The sequence below is a fragment of the Zophobas morio genome, unplaced genomic scaffold (assembly GCF_036711695.1).
Source record: "Zophobas morio isolate AGI-343-1 ecotype UQ-CSIRO unplaced genomic scaffold, CSIRO_AGI_Zmor_V1 ptg000012l, whole genome shotgun sequence".
Lineage (NCBI taxonomy): Eukaryota > Metazoa > Arthropoda > Insecta > Coleoptera > Tenebrionidae > Zophobas > Zophobas morio.
In genome coordinates, this window is record NW_026972117.1 from 20,495,529 (window position 1) to 20,512,478 (window position 16,950).

The 16,950-nt window shown below is 35.0% G+C and overlaps 1 protein-coding gene across 1 annotated transcript in view; it reads right to left on the minus strand.

Moving 5' to 3' along the window:
* Positions 1 to 437: 437 nt before the first annotated feature.
* Positions 438 to 16,950, minus strand: part of LOC135127754 (zinc finger protein 665-like) — an 83,023-nt gene continuing 66,510 nt past the window's right edge. The window contains exons 5-10 of the mRNA XM_064054346.1: positions 3,485 to 3,562; positions 2,536 to 3,430; positions 2,199 to 2,203; positions 1,776 to 1,949; positions 1,506 to 1,568; positions 438 to 1,454 (exon numbers count right to left, since the gene is read on the minus strand). Coding sequence (XP_063910416.1) covers positions 524 to 1,454; positions 1,506 to 1,568; positions 1,776 to 1,949; positions 2,199 to 2,203; positions 2,536 to 3,430; positions 3,485 to 3,562 — 2,146 coding nt within the window. The 3' untranslated portion in view covers positions 438 to 523. The remainder of the gene's footprint in view (positions 1,455 to 1,505; positions 1,569 to 1,775; positions 1,950 to 2,198; positions 2,204 to 2,535; positions 3,431 to 3,484; positions 3,563 to 16,950) is intronic.

The following is a 16,950-nucleotide window of genomic DNA, read 5'->3' on the forward strand; positions in this document are numbered from 1 at the left end:
CATAGGCAGTCTCAGCCTCCGACGTTTTGTCATTGTTCCTGAAAAGATCGTCTAGAACGAGAAAAATAAAATACTGTTACGTACGATTTTGTTTCCGTTGGAGTTGTTATCACCACCGTGTATGCAGGTTTTGAGTGAGATTGACGATGGTTAACAAGCAGATTGAAGTCTCCGAAAGCTCGTGAACATGTGTTACACACATAAGTGCGCTGGTTATCGCGTTCTTTTACATGAAAAAGAGTCCTGAAAAAAATCACCGTTAATGCCACTTTTTATCATGAAGTTCGAAAAATACCTCAGTAAGTTACTGAGTACCTACTGCGTTGAAATAAAAAAATAATAATATAGTTCGTATTTGTGAAACTTCCCCATTGCTACAAAAATAAGAAAACACAAACAAAACAATCTGTGTTGAAAAAAAACGCATACACGATACAAATAATTCAAAAAATTTATTTTTCGAAAAATAATACAGTTACGTAGCAGGCACCTAAAGCATTCTATAAACAATAGAACAATTACATTAATTTGAAGACACATTTAACAACTGTTCAGAGAGACCACTGCACCTATGAAACTTCAAATAATGTTTCGAAATAAACTTCTCCTGGCAAACATCACAGCTGTACGCTTTTTCGCCAGAATGCTTCCTCATATGATCCGTCAAAGACCCCCGAATTTTAAACCGCTTTTTACAAAGACTGCACTGGAACGGTTTATCCCTCACGTCTTCAATACTCTCGGAGTCAGAATGTCGTCTCCTGATATGTTCGTCCAACTCAGATTTTGTAACCACTCCATGGAAACAAAAACTGCATCTGAACCGTTTTTCGCCCGTGTGTTTTCGCATCATATGCATATTCAGCTGATTTTTTGTGTGGAAACCTTTACCACAAAATTCGCACATTTTGGACTTGGTCCCTCCGTGCATCTTCCTCACATGTTCTTGCAAGTACATGAATTTTTCCCCGCAAATTTCGCACATTGGTTTTTCTTTCTTTTTGAGAGAAGGGTCGTGGAGTTTTCGGTGTTTTCTTAACGATGCGTCTGTTTTAAAAGTTTTGCCGCATTCATCACAGACGTGTATTACACCCTCTCGATGTTCGCGGTGGTGGTGGTCATCGAGCATCGATTGTTTTATAAATCCTCTGCCGCAAACGTTGCAAGGAAAGGGGTAGGTTTTTGTGTGTTGTTGGATGATGTGTTTTTCTAAGAAATACTTATTTACAGTCGCATAGTTGCACGTATCACAAACAAAATTTTTCTTGTTTAGGTGAATAGTTTGGATGTGTTGTTTTAAGGTGTAACGGTTAAAATATCCGGTACAGTATGGGCACGGTTTTTTAGATTCTGAATGTCCGACACGATGTCTGTAAAAACTGGTTCTGCTGTTTAGAATTTTGTTACAAATATCACAACTCCATTTTTCCGGTTGCTTGCTTGTAAATACTTCTCTGCAAACAAAGCATCATTCTAGGTTCGCTTTCTTTGACATTCTTACTCACATTTGGTCCCACTCAGTTGTTTCTTCATCTGAACTTTTATCAATAATGAATTCAGTATCCGTTCTGCAAATTGAAAAGAAAAACATAAAACTGACCTTAGAGTATAGTAACCAAAAAACACGAATGCAACATAAAAATGAATTTTAAAGTTAAGAATTACGAAAAAAGTATCTTTAAAATTTTTGCTCTTCCAAACTGATCATTGTGAAAGTTCGAGTGTGTGGGTCACTACTACTTTAAAGAAAATTAAGACACAAACGTCATACTTACTTTGGTATCAGAGATTTAATGTCTGCGAATTGAATCCCTAATAAGCCCGAATCTGGTGTTAACAGTTCGTCATGCGAATTATTCACGTGAAATGAATATTCATCAAAACTTCCAAAAAACTGGGAACATACTCCGCACTCAAAATGTTTAAGTTCACGTTTCAGCATCAGCCTCCTGCAAAAAAAAAGTTAGTGAACTCCATTTAACTATTTAAGCAAGATATGTGAAAATATTCAGACCATGGTGCCAAATCTCCTCTTAATTTGACTTTAGGTGGTTAGAATATTGTTCCTTTAGAGTTAACAAGAACTTAAGTGGAATTATTTCATTAATTGTCGCAAACGGTTCGTTTTACAAACGTGCATTCGTGCCATAACAATGGATCTCATATCTTTAGAAAAATATTTGTAGATTTAGATTCACCAACGCTAACGATTACAAATAATATTAGGTTGTAAAACCACCACTAAAAAAATCAAAATTCGGGAAAACTTGAGAATATTTGAAATGGTTCACTTCACGTTCTTGATTTCTTCAGTTAGAACAAATAACAACACAACAGGGTTGGGTAAACAATATTTATTCACTAGAAACTAGTAACTAATAACGCTGCAAAACGGAAAAAGAAACAATTAATAAATAAATATAATTCAAAACAAACTCATCTCTGTAACGTCATTTATACACAAAGTATTGTCTCCTAATACAAACTATATTAATCAATCAGGACCCCAAAAATCTGTGGTTGCTATTTGGAAACCACTTCCAAGAACTGTCCTGAAACACCACTACACTTATGCGATTTCAAATAATGTTTCGAAATAAACTTTTCCTCACAAACGTTACAAGTGTAAGCTTTTTCACCCGCATGCTTTCTCATATGGTCCGTTAAAAAAGCACTTGTTTTAAGTCGTTTTCCACAGATACTACACTGAAAAGGTTTCTCCCTGATGACTTCAATGCTCTCATTACCTGAATGTCTCCTCTTTATATGTTCTTTCAACTCACTCTTTGTAACAAGTCCGTGAAAACAAAAACTACACTTATATGGTCTCTCATTTTTGTGCTTTCTCATCATATGAATATTAAGAAGAGTCTTCGTGTAAAAACTTTTCCCGCAAGCTTCGCATATCATAGTTTTGACTCCTCCATGCACTCTCAACATGTGTTCTTTCAAGTATTTGAATTTTTCACCACACAACTCGCACTTGATTTCTTCCTTCTTTTTGGGGGTGAATTCGTGTATCTTTCGGTGTTCTTGCAAGCCTCTAGCGTACTTAAAGGATTTTCCACACTCCTCGCACGCGTGTTCGACTCCTTCATGGACAGACTGACGATGGGCATCAAGCATGTGCTTCTTTGTGTAACCTTTACCACAAATCTCGCATGATAAAGGGTAATCTTTGGTGTGTTTTCTGATAATGTGTAACTGTAGGGAGTACTTGGTCAAAGTTGCGTAGTCGCAAATATGGCAAACGAAATCCTTTTTGTTCGAATGAACGTAAAATATGTGTTGTTTGACGCTAGATTCGTCGTGAAAGCATTTTCCGCACTGCGGACATGGTTTTTTGGGCTCGAAATGGTGTGAGCGATGTTTGGTCAGATTGCTTTTGTACTTATATGTTCTTGGACACAGATCACAAGTCCACGTTTCCCTAAAAACAATATTTTTGGTTGCGAAACTAGCAGGTTATGACCGTCATACTTACGTATATGGTGCTGAGTCAGAGTCGGTGACTTCTATTTTCGGTAAGCCACCATCTAGATGTACCATTTCAAAGTGTATCCTGGAAAATAAAAATACGTAAAACTGGTCTAAAATACAAGTTATTGCCGAATTAACCGGAAAACAATATCCTAAGATATAGTTTCTCTGTGAAATATTTTTGCCTGTAGAAGACAGCAGTTCGGTTTGGTGACAGTTTTCTGGATAACTAAATCGCAAAAATTCTTTACAACATTTATTGTGATTTAATTTCCAAAAAGAGTGCCCTCACCAGGTTATAAATTCCATGAACAACTGTCAGAATATTTGCACCAAGTCAGTTAAATTTTTAACATAGGGCTGCTCAAGCTGTGCTACAGGTGACGATAAGGCGGTATTAAAACTGAAAAAGTGACATTTTATAAAAAATCGCATATACAAATTAAATTTCAAAAATATCTTCGCCAGTTTCACAAAATTGCGAAAACAAGAAATTTCTGTTTTCAAAAATTTGAACTCACTTTTGTATATTTTTTAAACTGACTTAAGAATAATAAGGGTGGTGCGGAGGATCATTATGTTCTTTCAATCAAACAAAAAATTTATAACTATTGAAAATGTACTGACTTCGAAATTTTCGAACAACTTTCTATTGCCTGTTGCGTCACAAAGTACAAAATAAGAATACTAATAATATAGGTATTTATACAGGGTAGTTTCCTTCATTATTTTGTTCACATTTCCAAAAATCCAAAACTCGTTCGTTTTTGCTTTGTGATGTAAAAAATATCTCCTCTGACTGACCGTTTAATTTTCATAAACTGTCGCAAACACATAAAAAGTAACATACAATTTCCCCATGTAACAGAATATTCTTTCAGTTTATTGTAACTGTTTACTCATTTATATCGTAACATACCGATGTAAAGTAGAGTCCACCAAATAATGAACATTGGCTTTATGTTCCCAAAAGTGCTTACTCCTTTTTGGTTACCTCTCTGAAATCTAAAATATATTACGTACCACAATCCTAAGCGGCTTACTGATGATTTCCAATCAGAGAAAGTCAATGTTCAATATTTTGCTGACTCAGTTTTACATGGTGAGCCAAAAAATTACGGACAGTGCTGTGAGAGGCATCAACTAAACTTGTTGTCAATTGTACAAGGTGGTCTGCTTTTAAGAGACTTCAATAAACCTAGTTTTTATTTAGTTGAAACACCCTATATATTTTAACTTGCTGATTGGCCTCTTCTTAGACAACTATGTATATTTTATATTTTAAATTCCGATTTAACGTTGCCAAGTTATTCCCATTTTCTTAATAAAATTTAATAGAGTAAAGTGTCAATACAACTGAGTTTTAATATACAGAGTATTTGTAGAAACATCTAAAATACGCAATTTTCAAATATTCGTATTTCAGTTTTTTTCACATAGAACCCCGCATTTTTATTCCTTAGTTATACAGGGTGTTATACCTAGAGGGCCACAAAGACGACTTATGAGTTTTGGAGACACAAGTTTAATACTGCCATTCTCCATCAATATTTTGGCAGACCCGAGAATAGGCTTCAATAATAAATTTATCTTCTTCGAGAGTCCATTTTTCCATATCCTTTGTGATTTAAAAAAATAAACATTAAAATTTGATTCAAAGTTTGACAACTAATTGAAGGATTAATTAATCTCTACAGGGTGTCACTAACCACTATATTTCGTTAATTAATAGAGATAAGACAAAAAAATTAGAACTTAAGTTACATCATTCTTTGAGTAGCATACACCCAACTACTTTCAATAACACGAGGTGTCCTATTTTTCAGACATGGCACACAATTTAGTTTTTTTTAATACAACAGCCTATATATTTTTAGATATTCTGATTAGCTTCACTTTAGGCTTTGTAACCATTTTTTATTTTTTTAAATTCCGATGCGACGTTGTCACATTGTTCCAATTTTCTTGAATTTTTTGAAGCAATGCAAGGGTTCACAAAAAAAATCTGTTATTTTTATAACTTGTGTTACAATATTTATGGAGAAATTAACCGAGATACGCACTTTTTTGTAATAGCAATTAAGTTTTATTATACAGGGTGTTACAAAATACGTATTTGTTCCCTTTCTTTCGATAGGCCCTACAAAAAAGAAGAATACAAAATAAAGTAAACTGCAGTAATAAAATACAGGCTGGCGTATTTGATAAAACAACTAGTGTGAGTTTTTTGGTGAACCCTTGTATTCTGAAAATTTTCAACAAAAATGGAACAACTTAGCAATCTTGCATTGGCATTTCAAAAATAAAATATACTTGTAAAGACTAAGAGGAGCTTATTCAGGATATATATTATATACAGGGCGTTTTATTCAAAATTTTGTTCAGTATTTTTTTTTATCCTAACAATTATTGGAGGTGTCGAGAAATACACCCTATATAATATAAATATATACATACAAAAACTTAAAGATTTTTTTTCATTATTATTAGAAACAAATAAATACTCTTAAAACCTTATTTATCTTATCGATAACAGCGAAACAAAATTAATTCGAAAAAATTATATTATTTATATTAAACCTTGAAGCGAATTATTATCAAAGCAAGCGAAATATTACATATATGTATACGTAATCAGTTTTTATCTTTACAATCGCGTTTAGAAAAAATCTAAACTATAATCTATATAATCAATTTACAATGACCCCAGTGAGGAAAAGCATACCTATTACGCATCATTTAAAAAAGTGTCCCTTCAACTTCTGGGTGAACAGAGCATATAGCGAAAAATAGTTTTATGGTAATAAATTCCTTATTAAGTGTAAATTAGGCTCACAAAAAAAATAAAATGAAACGTTTAACTATTTTGTTCAACGCAACTTACAACATTCTGGCAAATTTTGAGTGTGAGGTCTCTTTTTCAATCAACATTATTAAACGCGTCATTTTCCAACACAACACGTCAAAACATGGTATATTTACCACAAAAATAAATACGACCAAAACCTTATCACTTCATAAAACACGATATCACAAAATTTAGTATACACAAAAAAGATCTAATTTCGCATGTCGGTCATGTCTTCAAAGTCACAGCTTTTTTTAACTCAAGACTTCGTATTTCTGTTATAAGCTTGTAAACTCGGGGAATGAACACTCCGTGCTCTAGTTGGCACGGAATGAACAGCTGTCTTTCTCAACCCCTGTAGTGCGTAGTAGACGATGAGAGAGAAGATAATAGAGCGCAACTTTTGTAACCACACTTTGTAAAAAAACACACATTCATACTTACAGCTCTTTATATAAAAAACCTACAATATAAATCTTCTTCCAATTAATAACATAACCTAAAATAAGTAAAATAGATGAAACATAAATTAAAATAAATAGGTACAAAAACAAAAACTCTATATTTCGATTACATCGATTCCCAAATATTGTTGTGCAAACTTTCGATCAATAATAATAGGTTAGATGACATATCTGTTGTGACTAAACAGTTTCACACCATTTTGGAAAGTTTCATGTCAACGTTGGACCTAAAACACTAAACTACAAAGCAATGTTTTCGGTACAATTTTGTTCGTATACATGTAATAACGATTGATGATGGGAAGGATCAGACACAAAAGCTTTCTCTACCTTGAAAGATTATTGTCATTATTATAATAAAAAAAGCACCGTTTTTGAAACTGTTTCTTCACAAAAAACGACCACAATCGTTCTGCATATCACCAATCTCACACAACTAGCTACTTCGAAGCCATCTGTAACTTTGTAATACCACCACAATCATGAGACTTCAAACAGTACTTCGAAAAAAACTTCTCCTGGCAAACATTACAACTGTACGCCTTTTCACCGGTATGTTTCCTCTCATGATCGATCAAACTCGTACTAGCTTTAAACCGCGATTTACAAAAACTGCACTGAAAAGGTTTCTCCTTTATGTCTTCGGCGCTTTCATTATCGGAATGTCTTCTTTTCACATGTGCGTCCAACTCCCTCTTCGTGAAAACAGCATGAAAGCACAAATCGCACTTAAACGGTTTCTCATTCTTATGCTTACGCCTCACATGCATGTTCAGAAGATTATTCGTGAAAAAACTTTCCCCGCAAATTTCACACACGAACGTCTTCACAGCAACATGCACCCTCGCCATGTGTTCTTTCAAGTGTTTGAATTTCTCTCCACACAATTCGCATTTAACTTCTGCCCTAGTTTTCGTCGAAGAAGTGTGCAGCTTCCGGTGGTTTTGCAGCGTGTGAACGTATTTGAATGTCTTGCCGCACTCTTCACAAGCGTGTTCGACGCCCTCGTGGACAGAGCGGCGATGGGCATCTAGTAAGTGGCGTTTTGTGTACCCTTTCCCACACACGTCGCAGGATAAAGGAAAATCTTTCGTGTGTTTTCTTATTATGTGTAGTTGCAAAGAGTACTTGGTCAAGGTTGCGTAGTGGCAAATGTGGCAAATGAAATCTTTCTGGTTGGAATGGACGTGGAAGAGGTGTTGTTTTACGCTGAAGTCGTTGTGAAATTGTTTTCCGCATTTTGGACACGGGTGTTTGGGCTCGAAGTGGCGAGAGCGGTGTCTGGTCAACGTGCTTTTGCCGTTGTAACTTTTTGGACATAGATCACAGCGCCACACGATTTTGTTCGTTTCAGGATTTACTTCCCTAAAATGGGTGACTCACATATGTTGAATAAATGTGGCAGTGGTACCTACCAGGATAATCCAGGTTCGGATTCTACTGGTTCTACTTTGGGTACGTGATCATCTGGATCCACCAGTTCAAATTTCACCCTGTAAAATTAGTACAGGTAAAACCGAACTGAAATAAAAACAAGTGCCAAAATCAAAATTGTGTCATAGATAACTCGTATGTTGGTGATGGGACTTGAAAATAAAATAGCGGTAATTTTTGGGCGAGATTGTTCTCGACAATTCAGAAATTAAGTTTTCGGCAGCTTTTTTTTTTCGTATTAGTAAGTGTTTGCGAATGTATAAATTCAAGTCCAAAAAAAAAACAAAAACATTTTCTAGAGACAGAGATTAGTTGTGATCCATTTTACTTCCCAAGCGTCAACTAAGGAAGTATTGTAATCGAATCCATCGAGCGACTGACAACTTTCACATTTTCTCGATGTCATGATCCCTAGAGTACGAAAAAATAGGTCCCCGTTTTCCGTCTCTCTGTCTGTCCGCTGTCTGTCCGGATTTTTATTGGATTGTTGTCAAATTTTATATGGGTATTATGAACATCATCTAGATGGTATATCTAGAAACCAAACTTTGTTCTTTATCCCCACCAACAATGTGATGACGTCACTTCAAAATTGTACATAGTACCATGGTACACGAAGACTTCTTGTACCATACATAGTACATGGGCTTTAAATTGTACAGGTGTAGTTTATGAATACATGCTGATTTTTTACCCGAGGCTCCGGACATCCAGATTTTCAAAAAAAAATCAAAATTGCATAACAACCTTTTGAATTTAATTCTGAATCTGCAAAACCGAATGCCTTGAAATCTCGCAGGCGTGTTAAAGTTATCGTAAGCATAGTAAATTTTTAATCAAAATATATCTGTTTATCCCTCACAGAAAAGTGATGACGTCTATAGTTGTGATTTATCTCTGCATTCTTTTTTTTTTAAATTGCTAATGCAGGGCGAATAAAAAGCAGTTGGGTGGCTTGACGAGTAGAGGAGCGGGAAAACACCCTGATATGGACTTGGGGAAGGTACAATGGGCCCAAAGGCGAGGCCTAAGTGCCGGCTGGCCACGGTCAGCCCCCATAAATTAAGAATCCAGAGAATCCAGAGGGTGAATAAAAAAATTAATAAATTAATCAATTTATTTGAAACGGCCCACTCAATTTTTCAAAAACTTTGGGAATAGAATATTGTTGTTATTACTTACGCCTATCCAAACTTCTATACGTGTCCTTGTGAAAATGTTGATTACGTTATCAAAATATTTTGTAAAAGAAAAACTTTTTTGAAACATGCGCGCCTACGCGTCTCTACATTTACTTTACCATTACGTGCATTTTTTTTTATGTGATTTATTATACTTTAGGGGCGAGGGAAGTTCTGTCGAAATAACCTTTGATCAATTTTTTTGTCATACATATTTACTATTCGATCTGATTACTCCAGAACTACTTCCTGGTAGATACTTAACTCAAAAGAGAAAAAAATTATTATTAAAAATTATGTTTCACCCAGTATAGCTCATCGACACTCTGGTAGTTAATTAATTAGTTTTATAAATAATAACAATCATCCAGGTATCTAAAATAAAATGAAAAAATGTTTCTTTTAGTTACAGAATCCCTCTTAGTGAATTTCCACCGAAATTTCAAATAACTAAACCACGGCGTACAATAAGAACTCTGACGACGTCGTGAAAATGCTTCATTTTCCATTAAAATAACCATAAAAACGGTGATTTATAAAATCCTGTCATAAAATTTTGTTTTTTTCTTTTCTAAAAATCAAGACGGATTCATAAACTACACAAGGATAAGTATGTTATTATATAAAATTTAAATAACATTTACTATGTACAATTTTGAGGTGACGTCTTCAAATTGTTGGTGGGGATGATTAGACATAGACTGGTTATCGTTTTATCATCTACGTCATATTCATATTCAAACGGAATACCTATTCTTTCGTACTCTGCGGACCATAAAACGTCGAGCAAACATAAAAGCCATTCGTCGGGTGGACTCTCTTGCAATTTTTTGCATCAAACTAACGAAAATCATTTTGCGATGCTTTTAAAAGTACTTGTGGCGGCACAATAACACGTTGGTAAGCGGAGAAAGATAAGCGGCGTCGTGGTCTAGTGGTCAGGATACCTGCCCGGCAAGCGGGTAACGTGTGGTTCGATTCCCACCGCGGCAGCAACATTTTTCTTCGCTTACCTTCGTACTACGAACTGAAATTCCATAGCCCCCTAAATTGTCAATTAAATAACTTTTTTTGGGCTATTATAAAATGGACAATAATATAAAATAAATATGTGCTGCCTGCAGTTACGTAAATCTGGTTATTAACACCTTTTCAAGAACACGATACTCACTGTGGCTCAAATGAGTTCCCTAGTGACTCAGTCCCCAGTAAGTCAATGTCTGATGACAATAGCTCCTCATGTGAATTATTTATATGAAAAGAATACCCATCAAAATTCATAAAAACTTGAGAACATACTCCACATTCGAAATGGTTAATTTGACGTTTCTGCTTCTGTTTCCTACAAAAGAAAAGTTAGTAGAACTACACTAAAAAAGTACAAGTAAAACTTAATCCGTATGAAATATGAACTTCCCTTCACAGTTGTATAAATCACTGGATCTTAACAGTCTACGACCTTTTTTGGATGATATAAATAACACACGAACAACGTTTATTTCTATGAATTAATAATAATTTAATAAAGTTTTAAAACTACATGAAAAATACACACTCTAATAACACTCAATAAATTAACATTGTTACTAATAAATAGGAGTATTAATGAATTAGGTGAAATAAATAAAAATTATTGAAAGTAATGTCATTTCCAAACCAAATCCCAGGAGCTTACAAAGATTACATCGGGCCTTTACTACGACGACACTTCAAGTAATGGTCCAGAGATAATATTGCACATATTTAGTTTTAAATTATTTTGAACTTTAACTTCTCCTTTACGTTGCACTGTAATCTTCTTCATCGTAGGTATGTTCTGTTAAAAATCACTTAGTTAGACCAACGAGAACATTGCTTTTTTTCCTGCAATATCTTTATTACATTCGTTTCACAAAGTGTCGTAAATGTTGTATCTTCGTAAACTTTTAACTTATACAACAAAATAACCACCACCTCGATACTACTTCGACGACATTACTAGTCTTGTGATACCGCCACAATCATGAGCCTTCAGATAATGTTTTGAAAAGAACTTCTCCTCGCAAACATTACAACTGTAAGCTTTTTCCCCAATGTGCTTTCTCTCATGGTCCGTTAACGACGCAACAGCTTTAAACCGCTTTTTACAAAAACTACACTGATAAGGTTTTTCCTTAATGTCTTCGGCGCTCTCGTTACCAGAATGCCTTCTCTTAATGTGTGCAGTCAACTCCTTCTTTGTATAAACGGCGTAAAAACAAAAATTGCATTTGAAAGGTTTTTCGTTCTTATGTTTACGCGTCACGTGTATATTCAGAAGATTGTTTGCGTAAAAACCTTCGCCACAAATTTCGCAAATAAAAGCCTTGACTCCAACATGCACCCTTGCCATGTGTTCCTTCAAGTGTTTGAACTTCTCCCCGCACAGCTCGCACTTAATTTGTACTTTCTTACTCGGCGAAGAAATGTGTGATTTTCGGTGATTCTGTAATGTGTGGACGTATTTGAATGTTTTCCCGCATTCTTCACAGGCATGTTCTACACCTTCATGTACGGATTGGCGGTGCGCTGCGAGCAGATGCTTCTTTGCGTAGCCTTTACCACAGACGTCACACGATAGGGGATAATCTTTCGTGTGTCTTCGTATAATGTGTAGTTGGAGGGAGTACTTGGTTAGAGTCGCGTATTGACAAATGTGACACACGAAGTCCTTCTGATTGGAGTGAACGTGGAAAACGTGTTGTTTTACGCTATTGTCATTATGGAATTGTTTTCCGCATTGTGGACACGGGTGTTTAGGCTCAAAATGCCGCGTTCGATGTCTAGTCAAATTGCTTTTGCAGTTGTAAGTTTTTGGACAAAGATCACAACGCCACGAAAATTCGTTCGTCTCAGGATTTATGTCCCTAAAAACGCATGAATCATTTGGATAACTGGTAAAGTGTGTCTAGGACCTACGTATACAGTGTTGGCTCAAATTCGGTTGGTTCTAGTTTGGGTAGGCAACCGTCTACGTCCACCATTTCAAACTGCATCCTGCAAAATCAACACACGTAAAACTGAACTAGAATAAACGTGATCATCACCAAGCTAATTACAAAACAAAATACTAAAAAGTACATTGTAACAGAGGTAAGATTTGGGCGTTTGATTAACGCAACATGTTTAAAATACACAAAGTGTGCTTTTGTGTTCTCGGAAATTAAAGCAAACGAAACTCAGAAAAAGAATCTGGGTTTTTTGCAATCAACAAATAATCATCGTATCAACATTTATTTTTATATAGTTAAAAAGTACATACAATTTGCAAGGCTTCTTTTAGAGCCGGTTATGAAACTGTTTCACAGGTGACACATCGGTGTGTCAGTGTTTGGGAATACGTAAAGAAACAACAATAAAACAAACAGTGATAAAGTTGTTGGAATTTTAGCAATTTCCAAATTCACATCTTCCAAGACCATTCTAAAAATACAAAAAAAGTAAATTAATTCATATTTAACACTAATAAAATTTTATTATCCTTGTGATGTCCTTTATGAGTCTCAAATTACTTTAACAACGCCGATTCAAACATCTAAAACGTTTAAGTAAAAGACAAAAAAACTAGTGGAAATAAAAAACTTTATACAAAATTTTTTAACTACAAAATTTTCTTACAATCAGTTCACTATACATCGCAACAAACAATTCTATAATACAGTTCACTGATATGAGAAAAATAAACACACAACATTTTCAAAAAATACAAGCCTCTGATGAACACTATATTAACAAACACCACCCTACAGCTTGTAAATACCACCGATACTTAAACAACTCGCTAATTAGAAGCCATTTCAAACACTTTTTTCCCAATGCCGTCACAATTATGAGATTTCAAATAATGTTTCGAAAAAAACTTCTCTTCACACCCGTTACAAGTGTAAGCTTTCTCGCCGGCGTGCTTCCTCATATGGTCCGTTAAAGACGTCCGAGCTTTAAAGCGCCTGTCGCAAATACTACAAAGATAAGGTTTGTCTTTTACGTCTTCAAGACTCTCTTTACCCGAATGTCTCCTTTTGATATGCTCTTTTAACTCGTATTTTGTCACAAGGCCGTGGAAACAGAAATTACACTTAAAAGGTTTCTCATCCGTATGTTTACGTGTCACGTGTGTTTTAAGAATCGTCTTTGTGAAAAAGCTTTCACCACAAATTTCGCAAATAAAAGTCTTGGCACCTAAATGCACCCTCCTCATGTGTTCCTTCAAGCACTTATATTTTCCCCCACATAAATCGCACTCAACTTCTTCCTTCTTCTTCGTGGAGGAGTCGTGCAGCTTGCGGTGGTTTTGTAAAGTGTGGACATATTTGAACGTTTTTCCACACTCTTCGCACGCGTATTCTACACCTTCGTGGACGGACCGGCGATGGGCATCCAGGAGGTGTTTCTTCGTGTATCCTTTACCACAAACGTCGCATGATAGTGGATAATCTTTCGTATGATTCCTTATAATGTGTAATTGTAGGGACGTCTTCGTTAAAGTCGCGTAATCGCAAATATGACAAACAAAATTCTTCTGGTTGGAGTGGACATGGAAGAGGTGTTGTTTTACACTGAAGTCATTATGAAATTGTTTTCCGCATTGTGGGCACGGGCGTTTAGGCTTGAAATGGCGAGAACGATGCCTGATCACATTACTTTTGCTGTTAAAAGTTTTTGGACAGAGATCACAGTGCCAGATAATTTCATTCGTCTCAGGATTTATTCCCCTAAAAGCAATAAATCAGAGCTGATACATTAATCATAAGAATGATACCTACGGGTAAAATGCCGGGTCAGATTCTAGTGCTTCTATTTGCAAGAGGTTTCGGTCTAGATACTTCAATTCAAATAGCATCCTGCAAAATCAGTATATTAAATTCAAACACACTACAATCGCAAAGTCATGATAAAAGAAAATTCTAAATGATATATTGCGACGCACAAAAGTTTAAACTTTCACACTTGTTTAGCTTCACGATCGATAAATTTTACATTCCTTCCCCCGTGTTTCAAGCACAACAGATGTTAATGCACCTTTTAGTAAACACTTATTTGATAATTTTTAAAATGACACAATTTTTAATAAGAATAAATATCATGTTAAAAACATTGCTATTATTTCCAATATAATACATATTCCTGAGTTATAAAATTTATTCATTCAAACTTTATTTTGTAAAAAAACTTACTGTTCAATCACAATTAATTGGGAATGTTTTGCTGCACATTTAAAAAAAACGTAATAACTTTTTGACGTTTTGTTATCTTTACGATAATACTAAAGGCGAATTCCACGGCAAGTGGAAGCAGACGCACCATAAAAATGCGGTTTAAAATACACAGATTCTTGGAAAATAAACGTCTATTTCTGCGAACTAACTGTAAAAAAATTAAACGTTTGCAACAATATTATTACCTTTCACGATATTATACTCTCCTAACTTACTTAGGAAATAAAGAAAACACGATAGTCTACGACCTACCAATTGTTTCAGAATGCTCTGTAGTATTGTTGACGAAATACATTTTATATCTGATATTGAGATTTTAACTTTCTGCTAAAAAAAAAACAAAAGAAAAATATCTCTAACAATATCAGTGACACTCAATTGGTCTCGACTGACGGCTTGAGGTCGCTCGTAGCATTTTAAGAGCGGAAACAATACCTCCGTAAATACAGTGTGTCAGACGAAGACAGAAACAGAAACACATCGTTTTATAACACCTTACTAAAGTTAAAAGAATTCTACTGTAACAATTAAATTATAATACACATTAAAAATAGATCATCTCCAGATATTATGTGATACCTTGCACTAAAAATAAAAAAAAAATACTCCTATTTATTATCACATGAGTGGAATTTGTAAAATGAGCCGCTTCCGGCGAATTTTTACGAAGTCCAATTGTGACAGTGACTTTATAAAACCATCTCATCAAAATAAATTTAGTTATTTTTGACAGCCTTAAGATTTCTATTCTCTTAAAAAACAATCTGAAAAAATAATTTAAAAAACTTTAACTAGAATATTAAAGTCCAAAATGTAAAAACATGTTTCGGCGTGAATTTGACGCGATCAAATATGTTTTTTAATGAATTATAACTATTACCTCACTCAAATATGTAAACTAAATATGTGAAAAAATAAAACATAACACACCAGTTTTCTCTCAAGTTTGTCGTATATAAATAAAATAACTAGAGCGCCTGTTTTTTTTTGTTTTTGTGAGTCTTGTATGCAGAATTGGTTGGACGTCACTATACCCATATTTCTTGCCGATCATAAATTATTATTTATCGTGATGGAACGTGAAAAACATCGAAATTGACAAATATCGACTCGTTTTCCACATCGGAGACATGTCTATGGGTTATGAGAGTTCGCAATGCTGATAATGGAATTTTAATTTAATAACAGTATTTTCCGCAGTATAATGATACGAGTGTGTCACCGAAAAGTAATAAACTCAATTTGCGGCGTTTGCAAAGGAAGATAAGTTTTATTGTGTCGTAAATATATATTTAACGCGAGCTCTTTTTACCGCAACACTGCCTAGAAATAGTCACTAGATTGCTAGACGTCCAAGGGGCTGGTCATCATGAGTGACAATTCTGAAAACTGTGACATGACTACACCATCCAACGAAACCGAGCATCAAGAATCCCCCAACGAAAAGGTGTTAGTTCGGCAAAAAAGGCAACTATTTGATGCACCGGACAGACCCAACGTGGGATTTGACGGCAATGAAGAAACGGAATTTTAGACGTCTTTACCTTTTGTATTACTTATAACCGTATTGTAAACACTAATACCACAAATAAATCGTTAAACGATTCATTGTTTCATTTTTGTCATTTTTCCATGTCTATATTTCAAAATTACTTTCACATCTTTTTTTAGTCTTGTTACACACAACAATTCTTATGAAGAAAAGTATCCCTCTTTCAATTATTAAAACGGTACTTGTCTTCACCGTTACAACTCCTCTGCTATCGACAGGGCCGGCTTAACACGGTAAGCGAAAGATGCACCGCATCGGGGCGCCCGTGATAAAGGGCGGCGGGCGGCGGGCGCTGCCTATGCTATTATATTAACTCTAAAAAAAAAAATATTAGTTTTGCATTGAATCACTACCAATAAAATATTATAGCAGTAACAGACCAAGGCGCCCATCGAAAACTTTTCAGAAAAAGGTACATTTTAACATTCCACTATGACCACCAAAACAGATCCCAAAAAGTCAATTCCTGGCACTTTCAAACTGTAATAATTGAAAAAAAGTGCGCCTTTGGGTTGGGTGATGGGACCTTTAGATCAATACCGACAAAAAATAACCAGATTTATGATGCATTATCAGGGTAACAATTTGACGAGACAGTGGTAGGACCACACCCAGATGTTTTTCCTAACATTTGTCACGTTTGTTTTTACCATAAAAGTCCATGTCGGCATACTTAAAAATTTTGGTTGTGGTGGTTGTTCAACAGTTTTGTAATATTTTTCACTGTTCCTGTTTGTAGCCGAATTTGGTTGTGTGT